The sequence below is a fragment of the Protomyctophum bolini genome (assembly GCF_963924005.1).
Source record: "Protomyctophum bolini genome assembly, chromosome: 6".
Taxonomy (NCBI): Eukaryota; Metazoa; Chordata; class Actinopteri; order Myctophiformes; family Myctophidae; genus Protomyctophum; species Protomyctophum bolini.
Window position 1 is genome coordinate 5,734,624 of NC_137867.1, and position 17,493 is coordinate 5,752,116.

At 40.5% G+C, this 17,493-nt stretch overlaps 1 protein-coding gene across 1 annotated transcript in view; it reads left to right on the forward strand.

The window, feature by feature from the left end:
* LOC308317374 (adhesion G protein-coupled receptor F5-like) overlaps positions 1-7,269 on the forward strand; it is a 7,925-nt gene extending 656 nt beyond the window's left edge. Inside the window, exons 3-10 of the mRNA XM_080766342.1 lie at positions 1-175; positions 598-762; positions 1,095-2,492; positions 3,170-3,211; positions 3,342-3,404; positions 5,569-5,638; positions 6,527-6,598; positions 7,170-7,269. The exon at positions 1-175 is cut by the window's left edge and continues 1 nt beyond it. Coding sequence (XP_080622468.1) covers positions 1-175; positions 598-762; positions 1,095-2,492; positions 3,170-3,211; positions 3,342-3,404; positions 5,569-5,638; positions 6,527-6,598; positions 7,170-7,258 — 2,074 coding nt within the window. The 3' untranslated portion in view covers positions 7,259-7,269. The remainder of the gene's footprint in view (positions 176-597; positions 763-1,094; positions 2,493-3,169; positions 3,212-3,341; positions 3,405-5,568; positions 5,639-6,526; positions 6,599-7,169) is intronic.
* The last annotated feature ends 10,224 nt before the right edge of the window (positions 7,270-17,493 follow it).

Sequence of the window (17,493 nt, forward strand, 5' to 3'; positions counted from 1 at the left end):
TCCTACATGTAATGATGAGGAGTATGGTAGTGGACGAGAAGGAGACATATCAGAACGAGCATGTGATCCTGGCCAGGTTGGAAAAATACGCGTCCAATGTCTCAGTGGACAATGGAAACTTCTGGAGGATAGTTGTATTGTAAAAGCAATAGGAGATCTTATGACTCAATCCCAGGTAAAAGAGGCCTTTTTTAAATCTTTATATGGAATACAACCACATGAAGGGGAATCACTTTCACCAGTGGTTCTCAAAATGGGTTCTGAGGCGTCCTCGAGGGCGTTCCAGGGGGTCCCCACCAGTGAAATGAGTTAATTTAATCTGTTTAGCCACTATAACTATAAGAAAATAGCTGATCTACAAGCTCACAACAACGATGTTACTTGTTGTGAAGTTATAAGTCAGCTACTTATTTTTGGAATATTTGTTGAAATGGTTTAACAACATTTATCTTGTATGAGGGTCTTTGGTACAAGATATTTCCAGATGGGGCCCGGTCCACTGATTATTAATTTGGGGGGTTTGACATAATTTGAGAACCACTGGTAACAGAATGTTCTTGGTTGGTACCATGCAATTGACATGTTTGATTCTTTTAGGATTTGGTTGCGAAGACAGTTCCAGAATTTGTGGGGAATCTAACTAATGTGGCAGAAGCATATAAAACAGTAATTACTGGTTCGAGTGCAACCATATCTGCTATTGTTGACATCCTGGACAACATTGCAGATGTCGCCGTTGATGTCGATGAGATTGTCATGACGGTAAGCGGTGGAAAGAAATCCCCATATAGGTTGCTATATGCCCCGCAGCCCTCGCCTCAAAAATATACCTATTAAAGAAAATATATAGAATGTTATTATGGAGTAGGTGAATGATTCTTACTTTCATGGTAACCTAATAATCTCATTTTAATGAAAATAAGAAACACTAGATGTTAGACCTGTTGTTCATCACTAAAACACCAAATTGAGAACCACAGGCGAGCTTTATTATGTCACATTGTACTTTGCTTACAGTATTATGCAATATTTTGTAGCTTAAAACAAGATAAACATGTTATCACTCTAACAGAGAAATGCCGTTTTGTCTGCAGGGTGTCCTGGAAATAGTGGATGTCATCATTGATGAAGCAGCAACAGAATCCTGGTCCATTTTAAACACCAACAAAACCCTCAATGTCAGCTCAAAGTTTCTAAATTCAATGGAAAGTATCATCGACTCCTTGGAAGGGGAGTTTGATATATCAACCGACCTCATTCTGCTGGACAGAACAAGATTCAACAACTCGTACCAGGCGGACATTAACTCTAGTGTCACCCTCAACATTATAAACACCAGTGCTACCAACCTCTTCATTACCACCATTGTCTTCCCCCTCAACAGCATTCTACCTCCCAGGAATGCCAGCTTCAATACCACTAGCAACGAAACCAGCTATGAGAACATCATCAATGGCAAAGTTCTGATGGTCAAGCTGAACACCACGGTTGAAAATGTGATAATAACTTTTGACAAACGAAACACGTCGTTGACATTGAGCCCACAGTGCGTCTTCTGGAACTTTGCACTCTTTGATAACCTCGGCGGATGGGACCACGAGGGGTGTGCTTTTGTGTCAGACATAAATGATACCGTCACCTGTAACTGCACCCACCTAACCTCCTTCTCAATTCTTATGTCGATTGACATTCCCCCAGAAATTAAAGTTTTACTGGACATAATCTCGTACATTGGCGTAGGGATATCAATGGGATGCTTGGTCATTTGTCTCATCGTTGAGATAGTCATTTGGAAGACAATAAGAAACAATAAGACAATGTATAAGACAATCTTATACATGCGTCATGTTTGTATTGTGAACATTGCTGTGTCTCTGCTTATGGCAGACATCTGGTTCATCATTGGATCAGCAATTGCCGACAACCCCCTTGAAAATCCAGGGGAAGATTACAGAGTTCCAGTCGCTCCATGCCGCGCAGCAACATTTTTCATACACTTTTTCTACCTTGCCCTGTTCTTTTGGTCATTTGTGTTAAGCCTTCTCATGCTTTACATAACCTTCGCCACCTTCTCCCATCCGTCTAAACCAATCATGATGGCCATTGCTTTCTGTTTGGGCTACGGAGGTCCTTTAATTATAGCAGTCGTCACCATTGCCTCTACAGCGGGCCACAATGGCTACATCAGAGAATACAACGCTTGTTGGCTAAACTGGCACAAGACGAAAGCCCTACTTGCGTTTGTGATTCCTGCCTTGACCATTGTTCTTATAAACGTCATAATTCTAATCGTGTCCTTGTGCACAATTATGAATGTTTTCCAGTCAGATCAAAACAAAAAAAGAAAAAAGAAAATGGTGAGAGCCATCGCAAAATTCTTGGCCTTTTTGACTGCTTTCATTGGAATTACTTGGTGTCTGGGAGTGGGAACTATGACAGCTCCAACAAATATTGGAATCCATATTGCCTTCGCATTCTTCAACTCATTACAGGTAAGGAAAAAACATATAGGCTAATTTTCCTACTTATATTGATCCCAAATGACTTGCCATGGGGTCTATTTTGAGGGGTGCTAGCCCAGCTTTGTGTCTTTGTTTGAATTTTAGCGATTTGATTGGCGCAAATTGTGATTGTCCGGAATCAGATGTATGATAAGAGCGCCCCTCACTTCACACGGGTGTGATTTTAACTCCTCTCTATCACAGTCTCGTAAATCATGTTTTGGGGTGAGCATTCGGCACAACTGCCAATCAAAGTGACTGTACTGGCCAATCACAGTGCGTCTTTTCCGGGACTTTGCAAAACACATAACATCTGTTTAGCAGACTGTGGCGGCTCATGTGGGACAACCAAGGCATGGATATTTGTAATGGCAGCTAATAACACATTCATGAAACAAGCTAAAACTAAAAAACACATTTGACCGCAACAAATTGCATAAAAGCAATATTACTTATTGCCTCCGCTCTATGCTATGAGGTCTGCGGGGGAAACTTCAATTCCGCAAAGTTATGGCAAGAGCTGTGACATTTTTAACAAAGTAATTTATTGGGCAAAAAGGTCACAAACAAACAGTTTGGGCATGAATTCATAGTCCTACTTTACATTACTATACTGATGTATACAACCATCAATAAAACACTTGTCTTTATTTATTTATTTCATTTAGGGTTTCTTCATTTTAATGTTTGGGACACTGGTGGATTCACAGGTATGTTGTAGTATACAAATATAGAACATACACTAATGCAGATGCATACTAAACTATATTAAAATAAAACATTTGAAAAAAAGTATGTATTTTATGTTTGTTGTATAACATTCAAACACTCTGCCTACAGATCCGAAAGGCCTTTAAAGGACGACTTGCAGGAATTCCAAGCACCGGCTACTATCAAACAACAGTAAGTGAAAATGTGAAAATCTGTAGTTTTTAAAACCACAGTTAGTTCCACTAGCATCGGTTTGCCATTTGACTTTTCTTTTGCAGTTTCCCCCCATTTTCTCCAAATTTATTCGCTGGTGTGAAATTGGCCTAATGTGCACAACCAGTAACAACCAGGCTGAGGGCGAGAAGCGACCTTGCCCTGAAGGGCAGGCTCGTGTGCACACTGGCACTTTGGCATGGGGGGTCAGATCAACATATGGAATCAATTCTGTACTGGCCATATATGGAGCGTGTCTTGAGTGTTCAGGGTTTGATGAGGTCGGATCAACATATGGAATGTCAGAACAGGTCAGCTCCATATATGGAGATCTAAGTGTGGCAGCAGGGGCAGTGTCTTGAGTGTACAGGGTTTGATGAGGGCCCAGGTAGGGCCAGGCCAAAGTTTTCGAGTTTTCGACGAGGTCAGTGCCGTGATCTTCATATATGGAGATAGCCATATATGGAGACGGCCATATATGGGGCATCAACCATATATGAAGATGGCCGTATATGGAGAATCGATCATACAGTATATGGTGGTGTGACGTGTCACAAGGTGTGATGTCACGAGGCGTCATGAGCTGACAACCATATGAGTGTGACCTGACTGACGGACAGGTTTTCATAGTAATTTGCGACCTACAGTTGCAATTAACACTTCTTTGACTGTGTTGACCTTGGAATGGAGCAAGCATTTTACCTTTGTCATATAATCCCATTTAGAAAAATATATCTGAATATGAATTGAAACATAAAAGCGATGCCATGTGGAATGCAGGTAGCCAAGAGGCAAAAGTAAAGTAAAATGCCAAGCTATTGCACCTCACACCAGATGGACTAAATTATAATTTGGTCACTTAGCTTCTGGACTTCCACAAGGACATACAAATTAATGTTACTATGAGAATTTCGAGTGTTTCATTCTCCACTAGTAACCCTCCCCACCAAACAGGCACCCAGAACAACCAGTAGGAGGAGTACTAGCTCAGACAGACAACTGTCAAGGACACAAGTGAAGTGCCTCTTTAATGATGGTGTCGGCTTGCATTGTGTGAACACATCCTTCTACCCTAATATAAATCCTTCTACCCTAATAGAAATCCTTATACCCTAATAGAAATCCTTATGGATTTCTACCCTAATAGAAATCCTTCTACCCTAATAGAAATCCTTCTACCCTAATAGAAATCCTTCTCTTCTACCCTAATAGAAATCCTTTTACCCTAATAGAAATCCTTCTACCATAATATAAATCCTTCTACCATAATATAAATCCTTCTACCCTAATATAAATCCTTATACCCTAATAGAAATCCTTTTACCCTAATAGAAATCCTTCTACCCTAATAGAAATCCTTCTACCCTAATAGAAATCCTTTTACCCTAATAGAAATTCTTCTCTTCTACCCTAATAGAAATCCTTCTACCATAATAGAAATCCTTCTACCCTAATAGTACCTTATAGTACAGTATGGCACAGTTCAGTATGATACAGTACGGTCCAGTATGCTACAATACGGTACAGTACAGTACATTATGGTACAGTATGGGACAGTATTGTACAGTACAGTATTGTACAGTACCGTATAGTACAGTATGGCACAGTTTAGTATGATATAGTATGGTCCAGTATGCTACAATACGGTACATACGGTACATTAGGGTACAGTAAAGTACAGTACAGTACAGTACAGTACAGTACAGTACAGTACAGTACAGTACAGTATAGAGCAGAGCAGAGGAGAGGAGAAGAGAGCAGAACAGAGGAGAAGAGAGCAGAACAGAGGAGAACAGTACAGTACAGTACAGTGGAGCACAGTACAGTGAAGTACAGTACAGTACAGTGGAGTACAGCACAGTACAGTGGAGTACAGTACAGTACAGTGGAGTACAGCACAGTACAGTACAGTACAGTACAGTACAGTACAGTGCAGTGCAGCGCAGTACAGGACAATGCAGAGGACTACAGTACAGTACAGAGGAGTACAGTATACTATTCCCTCTAGGTTACCACATTTACGACATCCAAGCAACTTATGATGTATATAGAAACATGCTTGCCATACTTGCTTTTATACAGAAATAAAAACAAGCAAAACAATTCTAGTTCTTATAGTTACTGGTCCATGTTTTCCATACAGAGTACAAATCGTGGTGTTACTTCCTCTGGATTCTCTGGATTATCGTTTCTGCAGAACTGGTTCAGGCAAAGTAAGTTGCATCATGTTTAATAATAATAGATTCACTGATCTAAATTACTGCTGACCCCTATTGTGAGTGTTCTGTTTTAATATGACAGATTCAATAGACTATGTGATGAAACAAATGGGAAAGACTCAATATTTAAGTATCAAGTTTTCTTTTCTTTTTTTGTATATAGGCCTATAGCGTATATGTCAACAACTTAACAGATGAGAAATGGGAAAATGGTCTCCCCCTAACTTTGGATTGCAGATTTTGTGAAGGATACTTCTGGCCTTTGCAGCATATTTTTTAATTTGTTCTGTTCATGACCAATGGTCATGAACAGATGGTCATTGACCATCAGTACTTGAGTGTCATAGTTTTTTTGGTTGTGGCGGCATTGAATTATCTTTAACATTGAATCTATACTACTGCTTGAGTGTTTTCTTTACCACGTCACTAAATTATGTCAGGTGTAAAGGAGCAACTTACATGGACACTCATGAAGGAAGCATGAGTTCAAGTCCGTTGCTCTCCCCTTGTCCCCCATATATGGGGACTAGGTTGGTGGAGGGTGTGTAGAGCCCAGGATCACATTAGATGATTGACACAGGGGTGAAAAATGGGTTACAAAATCGTGGGATAAAAATATATATTAAACTAAATTATTTAGAGCATTCAAGCTCACAATGGATGTGAGGTTCTTCAGGATCATATGTGGAAGGCAAAGTAAAAAATTGAAAAAATGGGAAACATTTGGAATATTTTTGAAACATTTTAACAACACAAATATTGGCCGTAGCCATGCACACATTAATTTGGGGGTCCTTCATGTCACAAAGAAGTTTGAAAACCACTGATAGATATTTTGCAGATTGAATGAGGCATTTTACTAAAACTTTTCTTGTTCTCCAGATACCGGTAACCCGCTACAGAGTACAAGTGGTGGTACAAGTGGTGGTACTTCCTCTGGATTCTCCAGGCAAAGTAAGTTGCATCATGTTTAATAATAATAATAATAGATTCACTGATCTAAATTACTGCTGACCCCTATTGTGAGTGTTCTGTTTCAATATGACAGATTCAATAGACTATGTGATGAAACAAATGGGAAAGACTCAATATTGAAGTATCAAGTTTTCTTATCTTTTTTTGTATATGTCAACAACTTAACAGATGAGAAATGGGAAAATGGTCTCCCCCTAACTTTGGGTAATTGCCAATTGGGTTGCAGATTTTGTGAAGGATACGGCAAAGGCCTTTGCAGCATATTTTTTAATTAGTTCTGTTCATGACCATCAGTACTTGAGTGTCATAATTTTGGATGTGAGGTTGTGAGGTTCTTCAGGATCATAATTATGTGGAAGGCAAAGTAAAAAATTTAAAAAATGGGAAACATTTGGAATATTTTTGAAACATTTTAACAACACAAATATTGGCCGTAGCCATGCACACATTAATTTGGGGGTCCTTCATGTCACAAAGAAGTTTGAGAACCACTGATAGATATTTTACAGATTGAATGAGGCATTTTACTAAAACATTTCTTGTTCTCCAGATGCCGGTGTTACGGTTTCGAACCCTCCACCCCAACCTTCCACTTCTGGTGTTCCTCTGCACAACCCACTGCTCCATCACCAATCCTAGTCAGGTCCACCTCTGTGTTTCCCTCCCCCTCTGACGAGCTGCCTGGGTGTGGCACTGCACACCTGTTTCCATTCTACCATGATCACCAGAGTCTTCAAGAACCCTGCCTTCGCTCCACTCCTCGCCAGATCTTCCCATAGAAACGCCTGGCAAGTACAGTTTCTCTCTACTCTGTTGCTGTTCGTACTCTGTAGAGCTTTTCATGTGTTTTAGCTGCAGTGTTAGCTGTTTTGCTAATTTGTTCCTCTCATCCTCCAGACCTGGCTATCTGCCGTGCCACGCCTGGATCTCGTCACCCCTTTGTTCTGGACTGTTTGTTTGGCTGCCGATCTACAAGCTCGTCTTCGACTACTCTCTTGGATTTCCCCTAAGTATAGCTTTATATTATAAGTATAGCTTTATATTATATATATCCTCATAGATACATATCTACCTATTTATACGATAAGAGTATTTATGTATGCTCAATTTGGACAATAAAGTGCTTAATTGTCTTCCTGTCTCCTGAGTGGTTGCATTTGAGTTCAGAACACAACTCAGTCTCAACAACCGTTAACCCGTCCAGGAGCACGTAGCAGTTCTGTTCCGACGGAATCATTCATTAGAATCAACAATTAATGGAGTTTGTTAGCAATTGCCATGTCGATACTATTCATTAAAAGTGTATTTATTTATTTTAATTTTTCTTTTTTTGTGTTTTGTTTAACGGTTAAAGCTCTATTATATAGCCTATTCCAATAGTAATCAATGGTGTATTGTTTGTTCAGGAACAGGTGTCATGCCGTTTCTCCCGTAAACACTAAACAGAAAATACAATTTCAGGTCGGGAAGGGATAGCCTTTTTATCCAATCAGGAGAGAGAACCCTACCATGATCATTTATCAGCTTCAATTTGAATGCTGCAGCCACCTTTTGGCGCCAGGAAATTTAGCTTCCCAAGTCTGTAACTTAAAGACCAAAGGAGATCTGGCTTTCAGCACCAACACTTTGGAATGCACTGCCCTTGGCCTTTGAGATCAAGCATGCTGAATCAGTCTCCTCTTTTAAATCCCTATACTAGGGATATACCTACACTATACCTACACTTGAATTCATGAATTATCACTTGCATCACCTGCAAATTGTAATGCACAAGGTTTGCTGTCAGTTCACCCCTTTGCGGGGTGTGTGGGTCAATATGTCAATGGGGTGGGTGGGGGGTAGGCCTATCATGGGTAAAGTTAATTGAGAATCTGTCCACATCAAGGATGCAGCACTGTGGTCCTCGCCTCGGTCACAACAAAGCACTTTAAAACAGCGGTGCTGAATGAAGGTAGACCTAATGGTATTCCTCCTGTGTCTTGTTAGCTGTCTAGGCTATTGTACTGTTGATTGTATAATGAAGTGCTTAGGTCTACTGCTGTTTCAGGCCCAGTGGTGGCACATCCTACACATTGCATGGCTATTTTTGCTATTTGTTGTACAATGAAATATAGGGCTTAAATGGTTAATACTGCTTTGCCAGGCCCAGTGTTGGCACAGATGTGAATTTGTGAAAGGCATTGCTGTTGGTCCAATGCAGTTGCTTACCGTGTCCTTGGTTTGCACCCCAGTCGTGCAACGGATGTGGTCCAAGTCCGCTCAGTACTAGCCTACGGCCAGAGCCCCGAATCCCTATAGGCCACTAGGCCTAGGCTATATAGACTGTTGGGTGGGACTTGCCAGAGAATGGTTTAAGAGCTCCATAAAGCTATATCTTGGAGATGTGGACATGCATGCTTCCTATTGCCATAGGAGAGTATGCCACCAGATTGTTGTTGTATGGGTGAACTTTGCCGAATAATGTATTTTATTTGTATTTATTTTAAATAATAATCAATTTAAGTCAACAAAATGCATACATTGTACAATGTAATTAAACAGCTTCAAGGTCTCTGTTGTCCAATTACTGTCTGTAGGGACAGTGTCCAGACATATAGCCTATCCTAACAATCCACTCTCTTATGACAATGACATGCAGGTCTCTGGACTTTGTAGCCTAGTACAGTATAAAACGATACAATTGGTATTAAAAGTGGTAAAGTGTAGTGACATTTTGAGTGTGTGGTGTGCTGTGCTTCTGCAGTGACTTTTTTCCATTATAAATAAATAATTCCAAAATAAAAGTCCATGAATAAAGATAATAGGCTATTTGTAACCGTAAATGTGAATAACAATAGATAATTGTATACATCCTCCTAACTTTGTTCTTCAAAAAAGGCACTTTTGCACGTATGATGTGCTTAATTTTATTTATTTTATGATAATAACAAAAAGGTTTATGAGAAATGTGATTAGCCGCCCGTTAGCTCTGATCCATATAGCTCTAATGATGCTGTTAAATGCAACCGCATTAGTATGGACCAGAGCCATATGGTTGAAACGAAGCAGTGAAAGGTCCTGAAAGTTACATAACGTCAGTCTTACCCAATACCCAATCTTTCTGTTTAATGAACACAAAGCTGCTGTACTTTATACCTCATACTTTAAATGCTTAGTACTGCATACTTTAAATGCTCAGCCACCACGGTGGATATTTTGACATTCAGTTTTTTTTGTTTTTGGAATGTTGCCACTACTGTTGGAGCTTTTCATTTAAAACGTTCGCTATGCAGAGCTGCGGCGTATGTACACCTGGTTCTACCTGGGCATGGGCCTATTGTTAGGTAAAGTTAGCTTAAGTTGTGGCAAATCTGCAAAATAAATGCTTATCACTAGTTTAATAGCTGATGTAGTAGGTAGGCCTAACTGTGGAATGCATGGTACTCTGTAGGGTGTAGGGCTGTAGGCTATACTTGCTGCTGCAGCATGATTGACTACAATCAAGGCTGTCACTCACTACGTTGCTCTCACAACAGCACACTGCAGGAGTCAAGGAAGGCAGACAAAATCGTTTGGAGCCTTGGAGGGAAAATGCCCATTCTGTATTTTAGCGTTTGAGTAATTTTTCAACAGTTGCTAAAAGTTCCAAATAACATTTAAACAAGTTTGTTGCTAATTTTGTAGCTAAGCGTTGCCATGGTATTCTAATCTGTGTCGATTAGCCTATACCCACTGAACCACACTTGAAAGAGGAGGCTCAGCTTGAAAGAGGTGAGTAGCAATTATTACTTCATTTGTTTGTTCATTCATTCATTAATTTGTTCATTCATTCATTCATAATTATTACAGAACCACTGCATCACACATTAGAAACGAAATGTTCATCATCCCCACCTTATAACGGATCTTCAATATTTGAACATATTTCGAATTAGGACTACACAATTATGATTACCGGTATGTGAAATGCATCATGCATAATGAATAGGCCTACTTTTACTTTTTCTGCTTTAAGGTGTCCGTACACTAGCCGGTTTTAGCCCATAGTAATACCGTACACAAATGGTTTTCTTTTTTTGTGAATTCATAATCTCATCCATATCCTGCTGTCCCTCCATATTTGAGCAAGTCATCATTCAGGCCTATATTAAAAACTTCCTAGACCAAACGGTTTTAATATTTTACAATAATAGCAATGTGTGCAGTCATATTTCTACCATGAAAATGTGTGGCATGTGATTACCAGCTGTACAGTACATCGTCTTTACTGTCCTCATCGTACCCATTTATCTCTGTCTGAGGCTTGTGATAACAATATTTTGGGGTTGTGCGTGTATGAAATGGCTTGGGGCTATGGGGGGGAAAGACAATACAGGATGCTGATTGTTAATTCCTAATGTTTGTATAGTGGTGGACTGGGAAGAAAAACCAGCTCTGCCTGAATTTAATCTGCAAATTGAGTGAAAACAATTAATCTTGCCATTTGAAATGTGAAAAGTCTGGTTTCTGCTGGCCCACACTCGCTTTGTAGTATAATAACTTGGCACCATGCATGCCTTAAATTTACTTGGCACCATGCATGCCTTAAATTTACATGCACAACATAATTTGTCACAACAATGCTCTCTAGCTGTGTTCAATACACATAATTTCTGTTTGACTTATGACAGCTCAGACTGGTCTGCATATCAGAGCAAATGGTCATGGAGTTATGGCCATTTGAAGTGTTAAACATTGCTTTAACTCTACTGTAGCGCCCCATATGTGTGCAATTTAGTTTTTTTGTGACACTATTCTCATGCCAGTCCCCTGAACAGTGTTTGGTGCGGATTGGAGGAACGGTGCACCTGTGACACCCATGGGGCCCCGGCCTTGGGTCCACATATGTGGTCTCTTGTGTGACTATTTTCAAGTCCGGCCCCTGAACAGTGTTTCACAGACACTGAAATGCTGCGCCTCTTACAGTAGGATGTCGTTTGAGATGGTGTGTGTGAGACCATCGGTCCTCACACACACTCACCGTCTAGGCAATTTTTATATAAAATAAATAATATGTATGTTGGTGTTAATCAAAAAAGGGCTTGCACCGGCAGACTTTAATGAATGTTGTTGATTTTTGCTGCGATTATAACTTTAGAAAAATACACTGTTGTCGCACACTGTTGGCGGATTCCTATTTTCTTTTAAATATTTTTAATGAATGGCTCATCACATGAGTCACAGTAGTGGGTATAATACTGAATGCTGGGGATTAACATGTGGTGTACGTGCCACACAGTATGTTGATGTACAGGTGTGGGAGTTGCGGTACTCCACATCATTGTTTTGAGGTCAGGAGTCTGGGGATAAAAACGTGCCTGCAAGCCTGCTTGCATTTGTCCGATGGTAACAAAAACAGTTCAGTGCTCAGGTGACCCTCTGGGCCTTCACCCGACTCCTTTGGGTGTACTCTAGAGCAGGGGTTCTCAATGTTTATGGCTGGAGATCCGGCCCGGAAATGCTTTGGCAATGTATATTGTTTTGTATACAAGAAACGAAATGTTTTGTTCATCATCCCCACCTTATAACGGATCTTCAATATTTGAACATATTTCGAATTAGGACTACACAATTATGATTACCGGTATGTGAAATGCATCATGCATAATGAATAGGCCTACTTTTACTTTTTCTGCTTTAAGGTGTCCGTACACTAGCCGATTTTAGCCCATAGTAATACCGTACACAAATGGTTTTCTTTTTTTGTGAATTCATAATCTCATCCATATCCTGCTGTCCCTCCATATTTGAGCAAGTCATCATTCAGGCCTATATTAAAACCTTCCTAGACCAAACGGTTTTAATATTTTACAATAATAGCAATGTGTGCAGTCATATTTCTACCATGAAAATGTGTGGCATGTGATTACCAGCTGTACAGTACATCGTCTTTACTGTCCTCATCGTACCCATTTATCTCTCTGTCTGAGGCTTGTGATAACAATATTTGCGTGTATGAAATGGCTTGGGGCTATGGGGGGGAAAGGATAACAATACAGGATGCTGATTGTTCTTCCTAACACCATTGCCTCCGGCTTGGCTGCATGGCCACACCAACGAACTCAATCGTGTTTGTTTGACCTTCCCCTTGTTTTGTTCTCTTTGATTTTCTTGACAGGAATGGCAATATTAACGAATATCTGCACTGTCATTGGCCTTCTACTGACGTGCTATATTTCTGAGATTTCATGCCCGGCTCCGCAGGTAGGCCTGTTGTGTTTATGGTACACAGTAAATGTGGGCAAGGACAAGATCCATTATTGTTGTTCAAGAGCTCCTTGGATAAATTAACACAGTTTAGCCGGATATTCATTTGAGTATATTATTATTTATTACATCCTTGTTTGCACATAAAACAAAACTATTTTCAAGCTAAACTAAAGTACCAGTCAAACAATGAATGTTTCATTTAGATTTTCTCAAGTTAATCAAGTCTTTATTCTAATCTCAGGTGCCCGATGTTGAAGACTCGCTACCTGACATGGTTAGGAATGGTTAGTACAATGTACTGTATATACAGTAGAGACATTTTGATAAGCAACAATTAGAGTGGATGCACAATGAAGTAATTTGATGTTAACATTGCTGTAATAGGTGGCTTAATGTAAATTCATGAAATTGGAATGAAATCATTAAAGCACAACTCCATCTTTTTTCAACACATTTCTGTGTGAAAGCCTGATAAGCTATATTAAGGGGTTAATGGTGTGTGTGTGTGTGTGTGTGTGTGTGTGTGTGTCTGATGAGCTTGAAAAACTGTGGAGTTGTCCTTTAAGTAGCCTCAGAAACTGCAGGTGTTTATCCTTTAAGTAGACTAGTCCTTACCCGTTCTGAATATATGAACAGCAAATATATATATATATATATATATATATATATATATATATATATATATATATATATATATAGAATATTAGTGGTCCATGACATGAAAATGATGTTTGACAGTCAGCAATAGTGTTGCTTATTGTAGATTAATTTTCGGATTTTCATAGACCTGGTTGCTTGTTTCCCTCTCAGTCAATGTGGCAACCCTGGTCAGTGCCGTGTTGACAATGTAGCTTAGCAGTTATCACAGCTAGGAGGAGCAGCCTTCTGGCGTGGCCGCGTCATGTTTAAAAGTGTTTTGCGCAATTTATGTCCCCGAATGTATGGATATGGACGTATGGCTCTATCGCTGCCTCTTTCTTTAGTAGAAGTAGAAATTTAACGTATTCCAGAGGGTAGCAAGACCTCTCGCCCTTGGCGAGCAGTCTGGGCAATTGGTCTAGGCGACTCGCCAAAAGGGGAAGTCCACTCGCCAAAAGGGGAAGACCACTGGGCCCGGGGCGAAATGTCTTCACCTTTTGGCGAGTGGACTTCCCCTTTTGACGAGTGTTTTCTTCACTTTCAGCAACTGCAGCCTTTGCTAGCTACTGTGCTAAATCCGTCTTTTATATGATTTGATCAATCCATGACATCCATGCGGGTGAAATCCGTCGTTTATATAATTTGATCAATCCATGACATTGTTGTTAGAAGAACAGCTCAAATATTGAATGTGAAGAAAAAGTGTAGTACAAATCCTGGTGTGATCTTCTTAAAAGTGGAAGGATCATAACACACGTCTAAGGTATTTTTTCCCCTGACTTTCTGTTGGTAAAGTTTTGACTCTTTCACATCAGTGCACGGCTGATTCAAGCCATGCATTTAGGGGTAAAAAGGTACCTAACACACGTTGGTTAGAAAGGCTTCTTCACACACACACACACACACAGTCACACACGAAGCAGTAAAACATCGCATTTATCAACTTTTCGCTGCGCGCCTCACAAGGCTATTGAATTTATTTGTGCTTCGTCTTTGCACAATGCACGTATAGGTAGGCATACATTGTGTAGAGCTGATCTACAGGCTGACAATGTGCCCCACATAATAGCGTATTCTTGGGACTGCGTGTGTGTGTGTGTGTGTGTGTGTGTGTGTGTGTGTGCGTGCGTGCGTGCGCGGGCTGACGGCATTGCTCTCTCTCCACTGTCTTTCTGTGAGTCCCCGATGCACTATATAATTTGAAAGTGATCATGATCAACTCGGGACGGTTGTATCTTTGAACACTCACAGACCAGGGGGGTCATCAATCATCACTGCATACTGCAGCCTGCTCCACGTTTTTTGGGGGGGATTTCGGAGCTGCAAAATGCAAGAAATAACGCACTTTGTGTGCAAACTCCTCGGTGCGCCTTGGATATGAGCGCCTTGGAATTGGAGCGCAATGGAAATGACTAAATGAGCATGCTCAGAAAGTCCAGAATGAATTTACATCCGAAGCAGTCGAGTAAATTCGAGTGGTAAGTGGTGGTAAGTCGAGTGGTCTTCCCCTTTTGCCGAGAAGGCTTCACTTTCTGGGGCGATTGGTCTTGGCGACTCGCCTCGGAAAGTAAAGACTTCTCGGCAAAAGGGGAAGGTCACTCGCCAAAGGTGAAGTCCACTCGCCGAGGCGAGAAGTCCGGTATTCTTGCAGAGTGTTTCCCGTCCGCGCGCGCGCACCGCCTCCTGGCCTGAGGGGGTTGGAGTGATGTAAAAACAATATTTGAACAGTGAAATACATCGGTAAAATAGGTAAAAAGTAGGCTAGGTTCATTCTGGGAGCGTGCAGATTTAGTTTTGCATGGAGATATGTGTGCCAATAGTGTGGCTCGCTCGGAGATAGACGACAACGGCTGTGCTGTGTATTAGGAGACACACACACAGACGCGGTGCGAGGAGCAGCCTTCTGTCGTGGCCGCGTCATGTTTAAAAGTATTTTGCGCAATTTATGTCCCCGAATGTATGGATATGGACTTATGGCCCCATCGCTGCCTCTTTCTTTAGTAGAAGTAGAAATTTAACGTGTTGCAGAGTGTTAACCGTCCGCGCGCGCGCGCACACACACACCGCCTCCTGGCCTGAGGGGGTTGGAGTGATGTAAAATCAATATTTGAACAGTGAAATACATGGGTAAAATCGGTAAAAAGTAGGCTAGGTTCATTGTGGGAGCGTGCAGATTTGTTTTTGCATGGAGAAATGTGCGCCAATAGTGTGGCTCGGTCGGAGATAGACTACAACGGCTGTGCTGTGTTATGTATTAGGAGACACACACACACACACACACACACGCGGCGCCAAATTGTATAGGGCACATTTTGTTGTGTTGCAGCGGTAGCTAGAGGAAGCATGCCAGTGGGGTAACGGTGATAACGGTGGCCTGTGATGCAGGTGTCGCTAAGGGACGTAGGTGCGAGGTTAATTCACTAATAAATTCATTATTAATCATTAATGTGTCAAATGGGAAAAAGGGCTCCGTTAAGACCTCCATATAATTATGGTCCATGCCTGTGTGAAAAGTGGGAGTGATTCGTGCAGTTAATGATGAGATAATTCGCTGTCAGTGACATTCATTCATTAATTCATTCAGACATTCAGAGATTGTTAGAATTATTGTTTAGAAAACAAGAATAGCAATTTTAGGTGTTTACAATACATTTTTGACTTCTAGTATTAGTATATCTCTTCCAACAAACTCTACTGTAGGCTATATTTTAGTCATTGTTGTTGGAGGTTCATACTGTACTCATTTATGTTTTCTATTGTGTAGTGACAGTGCTTCCAAATCAGTGGAACTATATCATTGATGTTGAATTGAATGCATCAAGCACTGAAATATTAGACCAGATTCGCTCTGCTGGAAGCTTCCCTCTGCAAATGAATAATGACACCGAAATCACAGACATTGAAATCACCACTGGTGAGTATTGTAGCTACAAAACAAGTTCAGTGACTTCATTCTTTGTTGTTCTCACATTCTTTCTAGTTTTACTGACATTCTCCAGTTTCTTTGAACTCTTCTGACCTGTTCATCCGGTCAATTTTTGACTGAGTTGTTCTCACATTCTTTCTAGTTTTACTGACATTCTACTGAATAAGTATTTTGTAGGCTAACTTATCGGTTAATAACTAATGTGTGAAAAATTATTAAATTATTGTGTGCAAATAATAAGACAAAAAAGGTGTAGGTATAGAGGTATAGTCATTTCAATACTCAATATACTACAATTTCTTTCCTGTAGCCATTATTATTAGGAGCAGTATCAATATTCAAATTGAAAGAAACATCTCTGCTTCCAGTGTGCGCTCCAAATGGCAATGGGTACCAGTGTAGATGTGAGGAACAGTATGGTTGGCCCTACAGCAGCTGTATCACTTATGGAGCCTGTGATAAGATCACCACCAGTGGCATCTGCAAATGCATCAATGCCATTCCAACTGATGGACAGTACTGTAAGCTGATATCAGGTAATCGCATCATACTTTCAAACTTTCACACATCAATTCACACCAAAATATATGTTATAAATCTCAAAAGATAAGATATCAAGGAGTTTCTGTAAACATTAGATCACTGACAATTATGTTGAGATGTGTGCAGTGTTGGTATGACTATAACAAGCAAGCTCATCATAAGTATAGTCTGGTGTATGATCAAAGATATACGCCTGGGCTCGGATGCTGGAAAAAGTCAGCAGTAACAAACATACGCACACACACTGCTTTGAACACCATGATCATGATAAGTTGATAACAACCCGTACGAAGGACCGGCCCAAACGGCCTTCTGCTATTTCTTTAATTTTTGTTTCCATCCAGTTTTAGCCCATTGACTGAATTTATATCACCTGAAGTGTCAGTAGGTGGAGTAAGTGAGACTATTAAGCTGGATATGCACTACGAGAAATTTAGGACAATTTTGGGTGAGCTTAAATGGGGAATGTAGCTAATGCGTGAAAATGAGCGTGCACCAGGCTCGTGCACCGCGCGCGCAGACCCTACTGAACATTCAG